Source organism: Pogona vitticeps, chromosome 7, assembly GCF_051106095.1.
Source record: "Pogona vitticeps strain Pit_001003342236 chromosome 7, PviZW2.1, whole genome shotgun sequence".
NCBI lineage: Eukaryota > Metazoa > Chordata > Lepidosauria > Squamata > Agamidae > Pogona > Pogona vitticeps.
The window spans coordinates 31527264-31542888 of record NC_135789.1 but is presented as its reverse complement, the minus strand read 5'-3'; the positions used below and the strand labels follow the sequence as shown (position 1 = coordinate 31542888).

Sequence of the window (15625 nt, the reverse complement as noted above, 5' to 3'; positions counted from 1 at the left end):
CTTGAGGGTGGTGGGGCCCCCTTCCATCACAAATTCACCCTGCCCTTAGATTTTTTTTTTAGTTTGGATTAATTATGAAGGCCTTCCATCTGCAATCTAATCTAACATTTATCACAAAGGCTCTCTAAATATGTGTGTCCTCTGTGTTGTCTGTTGGTGTATCATATATTTTAGTGGGCACAGCTTTGAAATGTTTGAATCTAGGTCTAGCAGATGACAGCAACAGGTTAAACCCAGAGCGTGGAAACGTTATTTTTTTTCTAGACTACATTTCCCAGAATGCCCCAAACGTTGGCTATGATGGGACAGTAGATGTTATGGGATTTGTGCTCTGAAAGAAAGCAGTATTTCCAAGTTCTGTTTATGCCCACACAGAAGACGCGTGACAGACAAATGGAAGTGAAGAGCTGAGGGAAATAAAGTAAAAATTGTGTTATTAAAAAAAACACAACCACTAAACCTCTCTCATAACCAGCAAATGAAGGTTTGAGATACAGATACGGGGGTGGCAATGCTGAAGGCCAGCCCTCTGCTTAGGGCACCTGCTTTGGGATCTGTTAGCAATCTAAAATTTCTGTTTAACAATTTCCATTTCTTCAGTTATCATAGCAAATCGCCTTTTTAGGAACAAAGTCTGCCTCTTATACCTCTTTCTTCTCAAATCTACCCTCTTCCACCTTTCAGGACAATGACCACATCTGTAACAGCCCCATTATGCCAAAGCTGCAGTTCTTAATCAAGCTGTGGAGAAATCTGGCAGTAGTAATTTTGAGAGTCTTGTTTTGATAAATGTGAACGCTCAGATTTTGAGAGGACCTGAAAGCAATTTTTGTGTTTTCCCAGAATAGCCAGCATTTAACGTAGCTGTAAATAATTGCATCTCTTTAAACTCATCCCTCCTTCTCCTTCAAACAAAATAATAATAATAATAATAATAATAATAATAATAATAATAATAATAATAATAATAATAATAATAATAATAATAATAATAATAATAATAATAATAATAATAATAATAATAATAATAATAATAAATGTTTCCTGAGTGAAATGCAATTTTCTGTAGGAAGAGGAGTTAAAAAGGGAGAGGTTAAACTTGGAAAAAGGAAACATGTGCTAATATTTTCAAGAATTCCTTGAGTGCCCACAAGAGGGAGGACTTGACTGCTAATCACTGTTTGGTTGGCATATTTTTGAAAGCCAAATATATTTCTAAGTTCCTTGGGAGTGTGTGTGTATGTGTGTATACGTGTAACAAGGGGTGGTTTAATTTCTCTCAGTAATGCTGAGGTACACAGCTTTGAATATATGGGTTGAGGAAGGAACAGATTAATGACAGGAATTTAACATGCTCGTTGCCCAAATACAGTGCATAGTCTAGGTTTACTGCCATTTTTGAGGCATTTGCCAGAAATGGCTAATTTTTTTACAGTGGGGCAGGCCACTTTGGAGACCATATTCTTCTTTTAAAGGCCATGTTAAACCTAGAAACAAGAGAAAAATCAAATATATTTCCAGATTCAGGAATTCTTCTTCCTTTTTGCTGGAGGGAGGAGAATAATGACTGAGCACTCGATTTTATAGCAAAAACAATGAAATGGTATTCTCTCTTCTCTCTCTCATTTTCCATGTCTCTGAGATGGCCACCGGAATGGATGAGAGTTTAGTAATTTTTTCTGAAATTGATTCACCAATTTCACAAATCAGAAAGAAATCCCAAGTGTCTTTATGTTCCGAATCTGATGAGTTTTTAAAATGGTGCAGTGGAGAAATTAAATGGACAGATTCATCAGGGTTTTGAATGCTTCAGTCCTTCAAGTTTGGCTTTGGAATTCCTGGTGACTGTTCTGAATTAGGGTTGCCACATTTTTTTCAATGAAGGCTCCTCCTCTTTAATTGCTATCTAGCAGGCAAGTTCATCCTTTTTCTCTGTGCCACGAATAGCTGCACCTGTTGAATCTGGCCGGTATAAGCGGAACAGGCTTTAATTTCAGTTTGTTCTGGATGAATGAAGCAAAATTCAAAATTTTCCCTGTGTTCAGGATGGAAAGCATTCAATTTTTTTTTAAAAAAAGTTAATGCTGCAGAAGATGAAGCCTGGTAAAAAGGAAAATTTCTGACCTCCAAGAGAGCTATAGATCTTTTCAGCGTGACTCTCCTTTCCAGTTTCCATTTGAATATTATGAAAAGAGTTGGGTGGCACCTTAAAAAAGGCTGACACCAAGTTTATTGCAAGGCTGTAAGTTTTCCCAGCAACAAGAACCCCAGTTTTTCATGGGCATCCGATAAAGTGGACTGCGGTCTGTAAAACCTTATACCCGATAAAACTTGTTCAGTCTTTTAAGATGCCAGAAAGATTCTCTTTGCTGGTTTTATGGCTAGAGGCTGACGGGGCCACCTGCACTTTCTTGAAAATGGTTGAACACCGTCAGTAAGAGTCATGGCGAAGCCATTCAACCCACCTCCCAAGTGCCATGAGTTTTGTCCCTTTTCTTCTTCTTCTTTCCCGTCAGATAAACCCATTGATGTCAGATTGGGGCACTTCTGGGATTGTATTAAACCAGATTGCCCCTGAGAGCGGGCACTGACCCCAAGAGGAAATCTATGGGGCAGGAGATGTCTGAGATGGAACGGAACAGGCCAATAATGGGACTAATAAAGGGCAAAGCCATGCAGAAGGTTTCCGCGGCAGCTTTTCGCTGCATGGGTTACGTTTCCCCTTATGCCGTAGCTGGGTGGCCAGCCCTCCATCCTCCCCGGGTGGACTGGGCTTCGTTTTAAATGGCTCAGCCGGCCCTCCTGCTGTTTGGTCGATGGCTGTTAGAGCCATCTGCGGCCCTGGAGGTTCAATCTGATGCCTTAATTTTTCCTCCCACCACCGTGCAGGGCTAGCGCTGTTTCCTCATTAGGGGAATTGATTTTCATTTTATTTTTCTTTATTGAGCGTCGGCTGCTTGCCTCTCCCCCCCCCCGCCCCGTCTCTCCTTCTCTTGTTCAAAACAGTTCTTAATTTTGCTCATCTCCCCCAAGAGCCGTCCCTCAATCCAGAGCGGGGAGGGAGTCTGTTAATACCAACAACCATTGCCACAGTACCATTGGTTCTAGAGCTTGCCATTAGTGCTGGAGTAAAACCAGGGGTCACAAAATGAGGCTATGGACTCTTTTTTTTTTTAATTAGAAGGGGCAACAGCATCGTCTGGTATCTTCTCGTGCCTCCCTTTTCTCTCTGGGCTTAGCTGCAGTCTTCACTGTTTGTTGGGTGCCCTCAAGTTACATCCTGCTTACAGTGTCTCTAACAGGGTTTTCAAAAATTTTAAGTTTTACCCTTTGCCCCAGTGAATTTCTATGGCTGAGCAAGGGTTCAAATCCAGGTTCCATGGCCAAGCAAGGATTTGAGTCCAGGCCTCCCGAATGACCGGCAGAGGAGGGCGCATGTTCTGAGCGACAATACAGAATAAACGAGTTCTCCCTGCTGTAGCCCCCAAGTGTTTTGGTGCAGTGTGGTTTTCGATGGACAATGAGGATTTGTTAGCTTTAAAAAAGACCTGATCCTGGTAGAGATGAAGGTAGAAGACCACAGAAACCTGTACGATTGGGCTCTCCACAAGGGCATGGCTACAGAGTCCATTAAACTGAGTGCCAACACTGGATCCATCACATGAATCCCCAGCTGATGGCAAATAAGCCAGTGCTGTGGAGAGGTGGGAGGTCCACCTCTAGATGCCCCTCCTTCCCTCCCCAAGCCTCGTATCTTGACAAGATGGGCCATGCCGGCTGGTTTAGTCTGTGTGCCTCAGGCAGCTGGTAAAGCGTCTCTGTACAAACAGCCTGTCGTTTCGTGGGGACAAAGGCTGGACCCGTGTATCTGAGACTCAGATGCAGCTTTCCCTGCTTCAGACTGGCCTTACGAAAGACCTGCTCCTCTGGAAGACAGAGGAAAGCACGGCAACTGCTATATGGATCCAGGTTGGCCTAATTGGGGGTGGTGGGATTTTGGAGTCTTACGGGGGGCGGCTCAGGTCCAGGGAACTGTCATGATGACGGGTTGCTCTTGACGCTGGCGTGCCCCTCCCCTACCCCTGTGTCTGCCCTCTCCTTTTGCACTTTGGCCATTTTAACAATGTCTTCCCCCCCTCCCTTCTTTTGTCTCCTCCTTTCCCCCCAGAAAGTTTGCACCAAATGTGGCATAGAAACCCCGGGGACCCAGAAACGACCCGTCTGGTTCTGTAAGATCTGCAGTGAGCAGAGAGAGGTGGGTCTGCGGAAGGCACGGCCTCTTGTGATAATTCGGGGGGGGGGGGCGGAGAGTATCTGTGTCTTGTCTGTTGCGCTTTAGATGCCGCTTCTCAGCCCCTGAGAGCCCTTGGGGGCAAAATGAGCCATTTTTGTTAGCGCCATCTCTGATTTGTCCTTTTGGCCCCAACATGTTGGGTGGTCTTCCCTCTCGCCTTCTTGGTCCTCCCAACGACCGTGGAAGGAGGAAGTGGCCAACCTTGGGCAATCCATAGGCTTTGGACTACAACGCCTAGCATCCCCAGCCTATAGGGGATGGTCCGTGATAAAGGACTGTGGAAGGTTGTCATCCAAAAGGTCTGGATCGGCAAAGGCGCGCCACCCCTGCGAGAGAGCTTCTTCCGCTCTGTCAGCAAACAGCATGATGGAAATCGAGGGTTGATTCGGAGTAAGGAATTTCCTCCGATCCTGCTTTTCCCCCACCGAAACTCCTTTCCCTGATGGGGACTTTTCAGTTGTTTTTTGCTTTTTTTCCTTCAGATTGTGGTTCCCTTTGGCCCCAGCCGGTATGCCTAGTGGCTAGGATGAAAGGGAGAGGCCGTATCTGGAGGGTGCTGATGTGGGGAAATCATCCCTTAGAAGTCTGCCTGCTCGTCTTTTTGCCTGCTGAAACTGTAGGGAACCGTTTTTGCAGGGAAAACCTTTAGAAATGTGACATACATGTCCTGGGTGGCTTAAGTGGTTACAGAAGCTACATCGCCTTGGGGCCAGTGCTTGGAAAAGTTACGGCTCCTGAAAGGACCCAGAAAGCGTGGCTTCTGTGGGATGGGGTTTCTCTTGCCCTCTCCTGTGGCATCGACAGACGGAGCTTTAAGCAGTCGGCATCCTGGAGAAACTATAGGTTTCCCTGCTTCAGAAGGTCTTGATAAAGATATTTTCTTTTTCTTTCTTTCTTTTGGGTCTCACAAGGGCTATTTCCACCCCACCTTTCTAGTTCATTCCAGTGTACCATGTCATCAGTATAATTACATCCTTTAAAAGACTTTTTTTCCCCTTGTTCTCCTCCTCCTGGGTGGAACAAGACAGCATTTTAAAAGTCCCAGTCCCTTAAGTGTCATAAAGAGCCGTAAGCTCATAAGAAGCCTTCCGGATTTTATTTTATTTTATTTTATTGGGCCTAGTCTGCAGGTAAAAATACAATTTCTCCTTGTTTTAATCAGCTCTGTTTCAGAGCCTGGAAAAAAGGTAGGTCTTTGCTGGCCAAAGAATTCTGAACAAAAGAGTTGGCTCCCAAATACTCTCACAGGCTCGTCGCTGTATTTGTTATTTCATTTCCACCTTTTAATGGTTTGGTCCTGTGACCCAACGATTTAAAGGTGGGAAACATTTTTGTTTCAGATGTTCTGGTTTCCACTTCCATCACGCAGCCCCATGTGGCCGATGAACCTGGAAGTTATGCTGATCTCTCTCCCCCCCGCCCCCCCGCCCCCCCGTTTCTTGTTTGACTGTTTTCTCTCTTTCTTTTTTGAGCAATTTTGGGGTGTTTTTTTTCTCTCTCTCTTCTGTTTTGGCTTTTGGCATGGTTACCCTTGATGGGGCTTGTTTCACAGCATCCTGCTCAGTAGGCATCTTATGCTTTTTACGGCCTTGTTTTTGAAGAGGTGAACAATTTTACTGCAGTCTCTTGCTCTCTGAAGCAGTCCCGTTTTATCTGCAAGGTGAAAAAGGGGCAAGAGGACCTCCTTATACGGGCTGCTTGAGTTTTTCTATATTAGTCAGGCAGATCCCATCTTGTCTTCTGTTTCCCATGGTGGCCAAGCAGATGGGAATCACGGAAGCTTGTTTCTACTGAGGTAATTCATCCCTGGAGTCTAGTGTTGTAGAAACTGGCTGGTAACACCCACAGTTTCGCCCAGGGACTTTTCTGAGCTAGGGATTGACACGGGAACCTTTCTACATGCAAAGCTGATGTTCTGCTACTGAGCTATGGCACAGTGTAGGATTCTAGTCCTCATGGTCCATATAAAGTTTTGGTTTAAGCAGAAACCGGGGAAGCTGCCTTCTCCTGCACCAGCCCACTACTCTCTACGTGGGTCATGTTGTCTGTTTCCATGGGTGGCAGCTCCCTGGGGTTTTGAGATAGGAGATCTTTTTGCACACCTGCTTTGGGGAGACCAGGGACTGAACTCGGAACCGTCATGCAGGGTAAGTTTTCATCCAATGAGATAGACCTGGGCATAGATGCATATATCAGTCAGCCTGGTGTTTGTGGAGGAATGTTTGGTTTCCATTTAATAATCATGTGCCCCCAAGTCAATTCTGACTTTCTAGGGAGAAACTACCCAGAGGTAGTCTACATTCCCTTCTTTCAGGGGTGCGCTCGGACTTTGCAGCTTGTCCAAGGCCATTCATTCTGGGACGCCCAGTGGGGGGAATCAAACTCCCAACCTCTGGTTCCACAGCCGAAGACCTAAGCTGTCTAGCCAGCTGGAATTCCATTTAGTATGGACAAATATAGCAGCTTTGCAAACCCATGATGGAAGAAGAAGAGGGAGTTGTAGCGTTAGAGAAAACAAAGCTTTTGGATTTTCCTACCCCCTAGTTCACAGCCTTGAAGCTCACTGGGTGGCCATTTGCTTCTCTCTATCCTTCAATCATTGGCCTACTTCACAGGGTTGTTGAGAGGATAACATGGATAGGAGAGAGCGTCATATGCTGCCCCAAACTCTCTTGAGGAGAGACATAATAAAAATAATAAACTGCAAGCAATAAAAACACAGCAGTAAGTGCTGTATATATATATATAATTTTTTTCCTTCAGCAGGGGCTAAGCTTGACACATGTGGGAGAGGCAGCTTCACCCCTCTACCCCTTAGTAGGGCCGGCCTTGTTATGAATGGAGGGTTTTGAAGCAGGGACAGAGTGCTGTCTGGAGGTGGCTGGGGAGACCCTCCAGGCATGGGCTGACCCATTGCAGCAAATTTTGATGGCTGATGGCATCGTTTGCTGATGATCACAAGACTGGAGGTTGAACTGGAGATCCTCCTAAATACAAGGATGGGTGGGGGGGGGTTGGTTGGTGCCTTTGTAGAAATTCCTTAGGACTCGAGAGAGATTGAGCTAAAGGATGCATTTGCACAGCTTTGCCTGCCCATAATGAAACGAGCAGAGGTGCCCATTTAATTTCCCCACCTGTCTCATTTATCCTGCCGCTCTCCAGCTTTTATGGTGGCAGAGAGGCAGAGGCGCATTGAAATGAGCGTGTGGGCAGAATTCCTTACCGCACAATCAATAATAAAGCGTGCCGTTAGCAAAAAATGAGCCAGGGCTCTCATGCCGCCAGTCAGCAAGGTGTTCCAGTGGCTGTTTCGTGGGCCTAACCATTTGTATAATCTATGTCCTGCAGTTTTGCTGTTCAAATGGGGAGATTGGGGTTTGGGATGCTGAAGTGAGTATCACGAGGTTCCTGGGTTCCCACATTTCCTTTTTAAGGCAAGTTTCTAGCTCTCAGGAACCCTTGTCCAGAACTTCTGGACAGCCATGTTGGAACAGAGGGATGGCTCCCACAGAGGAGTGAATAAATGGGTGAAATGGTAGGTTTATAAAACCAGTGTGGAGTCACACACAAAAAAAATCTAAAGGTCCCCCCGGACTCACTGCAAATAAGGGGTGGTGGACCTGTGTGCAGCCCACAAGGTGGTTTTTACAGCCCCAAGCTGTCTCTCAGATCCATCTTTTTTAAAAAAAAACGTTTTAAAACTTAAAACAACAAACACATCTTCTTCCTGAAGTATTTCTCAACCTTCTGCTTTACTTTGTTAGAATAAATCCTCATCTCCCTGACTCTCAATGTTTCTCATTCCATTTTTTTATTAGCTTTGCCGCCAGACGCAAATCAATTTTTTTTTAGGGGATATTGTTTCATTTTCACGATCCTTGCCTCCCCTCTACTTCAACCTCTCCTTTATGCAGAGCCATATACTTTAAATGTTTTTAAAATAAGCTCCCTTCATCAGGATCCTGCTATTAAAACTGAAACTGGAATGCACAGCTTGTTCTGGTGCACCATTTTTATCACCTGTGCTAAGTTGGACTGCATTTTTTTCCACTGCAGGGTTAGCTACTCTCTTCCGCCCTGAAACATCCTCTCTCTGCTTGAGCCTCTCTTTCTTCAAGCTGGATATCTGAGAGGCATCTGCTTAGTATCTCATAATGCATTTATCATTGCTTGCTGCATTCATGTTGGGATTTATGTGCCTTCTTAGTGTGTGTGTGTGTTTCAAGCACAATTACGGTTGGTGGCTGAGAAATGCTACTTCCAAAAAACCCCCGCAACCTTCCCATTCCTAAGCTCTGCTTCTGATCACTGGGCCAGGAGGTATAAACTGCCCGGCACATTTTTAATTTATTCCATTGATTTTGTTGAAAGTATTTCTATCCTGCCACAAATCGGAAGATTTTTCATGCTTTTGGACCATGCATCCCTGCAGCCCCAGCCAGCGTGGCCCAGGAGTTGGTTGTCATGGCAGTTGTAGTCAAAAACCACCAGACCAGACTAACTTCACTGAGAGCCAGTGTGACATAGCAACAGAAGTGCTGGACTGGGTCTTGAGAGATTCTTGTTTTGGTCCTCACTCAGCCATGAAACGCAGCCTTGACAGAAGAGTTGCTCCTCTTTTATCTTGGTCTACCCTTCAAGACTGCTGTGAGGGGCAAAAGCAGAGGGAGGAAAGATCTGTTCTTGCGTTTATTGGAAGAAAAGTGGGCTATAAATGAGACTAAGTGATGAATAAATAGCTGGCTGAATTTCTCAGTGAGTTAGGTATCTGGCTGAGGAGCCAGAGGTTGCCATCGTGCGTCCCAGAAGAGCCAGCCTGGGTGGCCTTGGGCAAGCGGCACAACAGTCCCAGGGCAACCCCGGAAGACGGGAACGGGAAACCACGTCTGCGTATTCTCTACCTAGAAAACCCTGGAAAAAGGTTTGGCACGAGTGAGAATTGACTTGACCGCACACGATGATGTTAACGATGCCTAGTATGGTGTCGCGAATGGACTGGTGGACTAAGACTCAGGAGGCCTGGGTTCAAATCCCCGTTCAGCCATGGAATCCCGCTGGGGTGTGTGGAACTGGTTAAGCCACTCTTGAAATGTCTCACTGAATTTGAAAGCGCTCTTAGGGCTTTTATAAGTCGGTTCACCTTGATAGCACAATAGCAGCAAGTGACGAATTGATGAATAGTTGGGGGCTGAAGCAAGGCAGTTTTCTTTCCTACCAAACCTCGTGGCCTTCCGTTTCTTCTTTTCCGACAGCCCCTTTCGCAGCGACAGGTAACTGTTTGCTCATAACGGTCTTTGTTCTTCTGTGCAGTGCTAACTGGCCTCCTACAGGTAGCGCAATGCTTTGTCCTTTAGCATAGCGATACTTCGCTCTTACATCTCAGGAGCCTTACTGTCAGCTGCTCAGCTGACTCAGTTTGCAGGAAAAAAAACTGTGATAGTCTAGATCATAAGCAGAGACCCACAGGATCAGATAAAGAAATCTGTCTTGTACAACATTGTCTTCTTGACTGGCAGGAACTCCTTGCCTCCAGGGAGCCCCACGAGCAGCTTGGAAGCATGCAGCCCTCTCCCACCATGGGTCTCTTGCAAAAGATACCCGTATTATTCATCCCTCTGCCTTCAGGAAGCTCTGATTTTCAGTCTCTCTAAAACCAACCAGCAGCAAATTCTTGATTTTCCTTCCACTGAGGAACAATCTTGACGTGGGTGCTCCATCTCTTGAGAAAGCCATTATTTGGACTACCCCCTCCCCCCCCCCCCAGTATTCTGCAGTTGCTAGTTCCTGTGCTAGCTGGGGGTGTTTTTCCCCCCACAAATCGCTGATAGCGGTGCAGGCTGAGAGGCTGTTAGAGTTTAGTCGAAAATTTTCCAAGCTCTGCCCCTTCCTAGCGTGCAGATTCTTTGTCGATATTGAGGGGGTAGTTTATTGAAAGGAGCGACATGTGGGTGGATGAAAATTTCATTTCAGTTGATTCTAGGGAGCCAAATTCATACATTCCTTCATATTTACAATGGAAAGAACAAGAGTTTTTTTTTTTAAAGTGCAAAAATTTGGGGTGAAACAAAATGGACCAATATCCCTGTCCTTCGTTTGAGCTAATAATAAAGATTTTGCCTAGAGAGACAAGCAGCCTTCTAAAACCCATTCACTTAGTTTCTGTGTTGTTAAGTTTGAGCTTGAAGCAGCACAACAATAGAAGTGAGGAGAGCTGTTTTTAGATTGTTCACTTGTTTGTGAGGAGAGTAAAGCATATACAGTCCTAAAAGAAGTAATCCCACAAGAGGAAGTGTATTTTTCTAATGTGGCTTGTGCTGGCCCCAGTTTTTATAAGCACTCAGATGCAGTTTTGTAAAAATTTCTCTATTTGTTCTCTAGAGAGAGTATTTGTTTAAAAGCAACAAAATGTTTTTAGTCCATCATTAACTAACTTTCTTTCATTTTTTTTTAAATTGGCTGATGTAGGTTTGGAAGCGATCAGGTGCCTGGTTCTACAAAGGCCTCCCTAAATATATTTTGCCCTTAAAGAACAGCAGCGGTAGCAGCAGTATCAGGGCGCCTGAGCTGCACCTGAGGCCTCACCCTGTGGAGGTGCCCGCGTTGGATGTCAAAGGTGTTGGTAGCAGCCACACGTACACCTGGGCCAGAGGGAGAGGTGAGAACATCTGTCTGTTTGTCTGTCTTGTCTTTTCTTTCTCTTTGTGACCAGGCTGGGAATTCTGTTTTTTTTTTTTAAGGAAACATGGGTGTATCATATCTGGTTTTTTTTGTTGTTGTTCTCCTGCAATTTGTAGGTTCAGTCCGGCCCAATAGTTGGGTAAAGGGAAGCAACTTGCCTCAAGTGTCATAGTTAGGGTGACTATATGTCCTCTTTGAGGGCAGGCTGCCCTCAATTTGAAGAACACCCAAAGGACCAAACTCTTTTCAAAGGAGGGTCCAACCCACGTTGGAGTTAAGGATGCAACTGCCAGGAGAGCTCCATGGTTTAAGTCTCTGGCTGTGGAGCCGTAGGCTGGGAGTTTGATTCCCCACAGAGCCTTCCTCCTAAGCAGGGCAGGGCTGGACTGGATGATCCAGAGGCTCCCTTCAAGCTCCACAATCCTAAGATTGTTATTAACGATTAGTCGGTGTAATAAAGAACGTTGAAAGGAGGGAGTCCCTGGACCCTGTAGTTGCCCATTTACCATGGTGGTGCATGCCCTGCTTTCTGTAAGCGCACACCCTCGGGGAGGGAAGTGTGAAGCTACCGAGTCCTCGGCCCCCAAAACCAGCTTGCTGCCCTATGGCTAGCCCTGAAATGAAGTTCAGTGGCCTAACCAGCTGGCTTCTGTTTACGGGATGGAGAGGGGGGTCTGCTCTCTTCCCCTTCGTACCTGGGAGCAAAATGCTCCTCCCCACGCCACCCACGGGAAGGTTGCTGTAGGAGCAGCAGAGATTTGAACCCCAATGTACTGAGCCACTGGGGGAAATGAGAAGGAGAAGGGGCTTTATTTGAGCTTTATCTGATGTATGTGCAGCTTTCTCCCCAAAACATGGGAGGAACCTGGCGGGCTGCAGCTGTCGCCCTGTAGCATTGACCACCGGAGGTAACTGTTTGCCTGAAAGCATGGCCAGCCCACCGCTCAGCTCATTTGGGCCCTGTTTTGGGTCAGCACTGGGGCGCCATTCAATTTTGGGGGTGAACCAGGAAGCTGCGTTCAGGAACACCCCCCCTCCTTGCAGGGGTGTCTCTGTGTGTTTTTTAATCATGGGTGTGTAAGCTTGCACACAGCGGCATGGCTGTGGATCCATCTTCCCTCTTCCTGCTGTGAACAAGCAGTTGCCAGGGTAACCCTCCCTGATGTTTCAGGCCACAGCCTCTCCTTGATTTATCATGTGGGGACCCGACAATGTCCTGCTGCATTGACATTTGCATGGGATGGACAGTTTGGCGGAGCAGGGCCTTTGAAGGAAGGTTTTGAAGAAAACCCACAAGGGCCTTCGCCAGTGGGTCGGAACTGGAATTGTGTTTTTAAAGAAAGAGATCACAGCTAAGAGTCAAAATGCATATCTGCAAAAGCACAATGCATCAGCATATTCAAACCAATTCTTTGGATCGGCCACAGTCCCAGCATTTTGGATTTGTGGGTTTGTGGCGTCTATCCTGTGACAAACCCAGACCTACTGGGATCTGCCACACAGTTACACTAAGCTGCCACCAACCATTCCCTATAAGAAGTCACACAGACCAGGGATGGATTTTTAAACAATAAAAAGAATAAGGTTTATTTTAAATACACACAGGGATAATAAAATGATTAGGTGAATAAAATAAAGTAACGTGGCTTATTCTCACTCATACAAGCATACAGTTTGGTTCACACAGAACCCCCAACTTGAAGCACAGACCCTGAACCTATCAGTTCTGGCTAACCAACAGACACCTGAACCTATCAGGTTGGTACTCTGACACACAGAAGTACCCTGTCTGACACACAGACTCCCACAACAGCTTCTTCTTCCCAGCTGCTGCTTCGTCACCTCCCCAGTGTCTCTCCTAAACTCTCCACACACGCTCCACATATATATACAGTACAGCCCCTCCTCCTGATGTCCCGCCTTCCACTCCCCATAGGATGGAACTTTCCCTCCAAACCCATGACAGACAGGTAACATCAGTGCTGTATGTAACACCTCCCCTCTTTATAAGTTGTTTTGTAGGGGGAAAGCTAAGGTGCTTTTCACCAAAAAACAACCTGTATAAAATACACAACAACAGTTATACATTCAATACCATATAATACTTACTTATCCTTACATTCTAAGTTAAACCATAGCAATTAGGCATTTTAAACATTTACCATATACATTACATCCATTTACCTTTATTCATACAAACCAAATTCAAAACCAGGTACATTTAACTTTTTGTCATCATTATATACACATAGTCCATGTTCTTTCGCCGTCTTCAATCTTCAGGTCTTCTTGACAAGGCGTCAGCAACACAGTTCACTGACCCTCTGACCACCTTCACTTCAAAGTCATAGTCCTGTAGGTTTAAAGCCCACCTCATAAGTTTGCTATTATGGGTTTTCATTGTCTTTAACCATTGCAATGGTGAATGGTCAGTACACAGAATAAAATGTCTTCCCCAGATGTAAGGCTTGGCCTTCTGGATCGCGTAGACTATGGCCAAACACTCCTTCTCCACGGTTGCCAAATGTCTCTCACCTTTTTGAAGTTTCCTACTCAGGTAGGACACTGGATGCTGGTCACCCTTCTCATCCTCCTGGCACAGAACTGCTCCTACCCCGCTGTTAGACGCATCGGTGTAGATGATGAACCCCCGGTCGAAGTCTGGAGCACGCAGGACAGGATAGTTGATGAGCGCCTCCTTCAACCTCTGGAACGCCTCCTCACAGTCGCTGGTCCACGGGATGCGGTCATCAGCCGTCTTCCTCGTCAGATCGGTCAGCGGAGCCGCAATCTCGCTAAACCTCGGGATGAACCTTCTGTAGTAGCCCACCAACCCAAGAAATGATTTGACCTTTTTCTTGGTGTTGGGTCTAGGCCAATCACGAACAGCTTCTATTTTGGCCTCCAGGGGTTTTATCATTCCTCCCCCTACCATGTGACCCAAGTATTTTATTTCTGGGCTACCCAGCTGACACTTGCTGGCCTTTACTGTTAGCCCTGCTGCACTTAACCTCTGCAGCACTAACTCCAGGTGTATCAGGTGATCTTCCCAGGTATTACTGAAGATCCCTATGTCGTCAATGTAGGCCACTGTAAAGTCACTGAGCCCTGCCAAGGTCTGGTCCATCAGCCTTTGGAATGTGGCTGGTGCATTTCTGAGACCAAAGCTCAGGACTCGAAACTCATAGAGACCAAAAGGGCTGCAAAAGGCAGTCTTTTCTTGATCCCTGGGATCAATTCTTAATTGCCAATATCCCTTTACCAGGTCCAATGATGAGATGAACCGACAACCCCCTATGGTTTCAATCAGGTTGTCTAGCCTGGGCATTGGGTAGGCATCAGGAGTGGTTACACGGTTTAGTTTCCTGTAATCAACACAAAACCTAATGCTCCCATCAGGCTTGTCCACAAGGACTATCGGAGAGGACCAAGGACTAGAAGAGGGGACGATTATGTTCTCCCTCAGCATCTCGTCCAGCTCCTTCCGCACCTTGTCCCTATAGGGTCCCGTTACTCGGTATGGGGATACTGCCTGCGGGGGTGCATCCCCTGTGTGGATCCGATGCATCACTCCCTTCACTATCCCCGGCTTGTTGGAAAACACCTGTTGATATTTCCTAAGCAGCATTTTTAGTTCTTGCTGCTGGTCTTGGGTGAGTGCAGGACTGATCTTTACCTCCTCTGGGTTGTATTTTACTTCCCCTCTACCCTCCCAGAAGGGTAATTCCGCTTCCTCACTCTCAGCTGCTTTTATCGCGAATAAAACCCTCTGTTCCCCTCTGTAGTAGGGTTTTAGGGCATTCACATGAACCACCCTCCTTGCTTGGTTCTCCTCCTGCTCTATTAGGTAGTTCAGGTCTGACATCTTGGAAATGACCCTATATGGTCCTGCCCATTTGAGCTGCAGTTTATTCTCTCTGCAGGGCCTAAGCCAAAGCACTTCCTCCCCTGGGTCAAAGTGCCTCTCTCTAGCTTTGTGGTCATACCATGTTTTCTGTCTGACCTTCTGAGCTTGCAGGTTTTCTGCTGCCAGCTCTAGATTTCTCCTTAGGTCATTCATCAAGGTGTCTATGTAAGTCACAACGTCTTGTGGGTCATCCTGGGTGATCTGCTCCCAATTTTGTTTGATCAAATCAAGGGGCCCTTTCACCCTTCTCTGCTGTGTTTTGTTCACTCCTAAGTGCGCAGCAAACATGTCAGATTGACCCCTTTGTAAGATCATGGGGCGATACTTTTCAGGTACCACCAGCTGACTTCTGATCCCATCTCCCCCTTTTGAGATATTCCTCAGGGTCTCTCTATATAAAACCCCCTTTTTCTCCAGAAATCTCACTGGGGTTTCAGGTGTTAGCTGGGCGTCAGTCACCTGTTCAAAACACTTTTGGAGAGTGGCGTCTGCCTTTTGCTCCTGTCCAAATCTGCTGTCTGTGGTTAAGGTTTCCACCACAGCTTCTGAACTCCCCTCTGCTTCCGTCTCTGGCTCATCATTACCCCCCTGAACTGTCCCTGTGGTGGCTTGTGAGCGTGTAATCACTAGCACCCGTTTCACATGTTCAGCCAGGTCATTTCCCACGAGCACGGCTGCTGGCAGAGTCGATGAAATCGCTAGCCGCCAAGCTCCCCTCCAGCCTTGAAAGTTGACAGGTACCTCTG

At 46.3% G+C, this 15625-nt stretch overlaps 1 protein-coding gene across 1 annotated transcript in view; it reads left to right on the top strand.

The window, feature by feature from the left end:
* RPH3AL (rabphilin 3A like (without C2 domains)) overlaps nucleotides 1-15625 on the top strand; it is a 44402-nt gene that overhangs the window by 16881 nt on the left and 11896 nt on the right. Inside the window, exons 6-7 of the mRNA XM_020809053.3 lie at nucleotides 4169-4255; nucleotides 10760-10949. Coding sequence (XP_020664712.3) covers nucleotides 4169-4255; nucleotides 10760-10949 — 277 coding nt within the window. The remainder of the gene's footprint in view (nucleotides 1-4168; nucleotides 4256-10759; nucleotides 10950-15625) is intronic.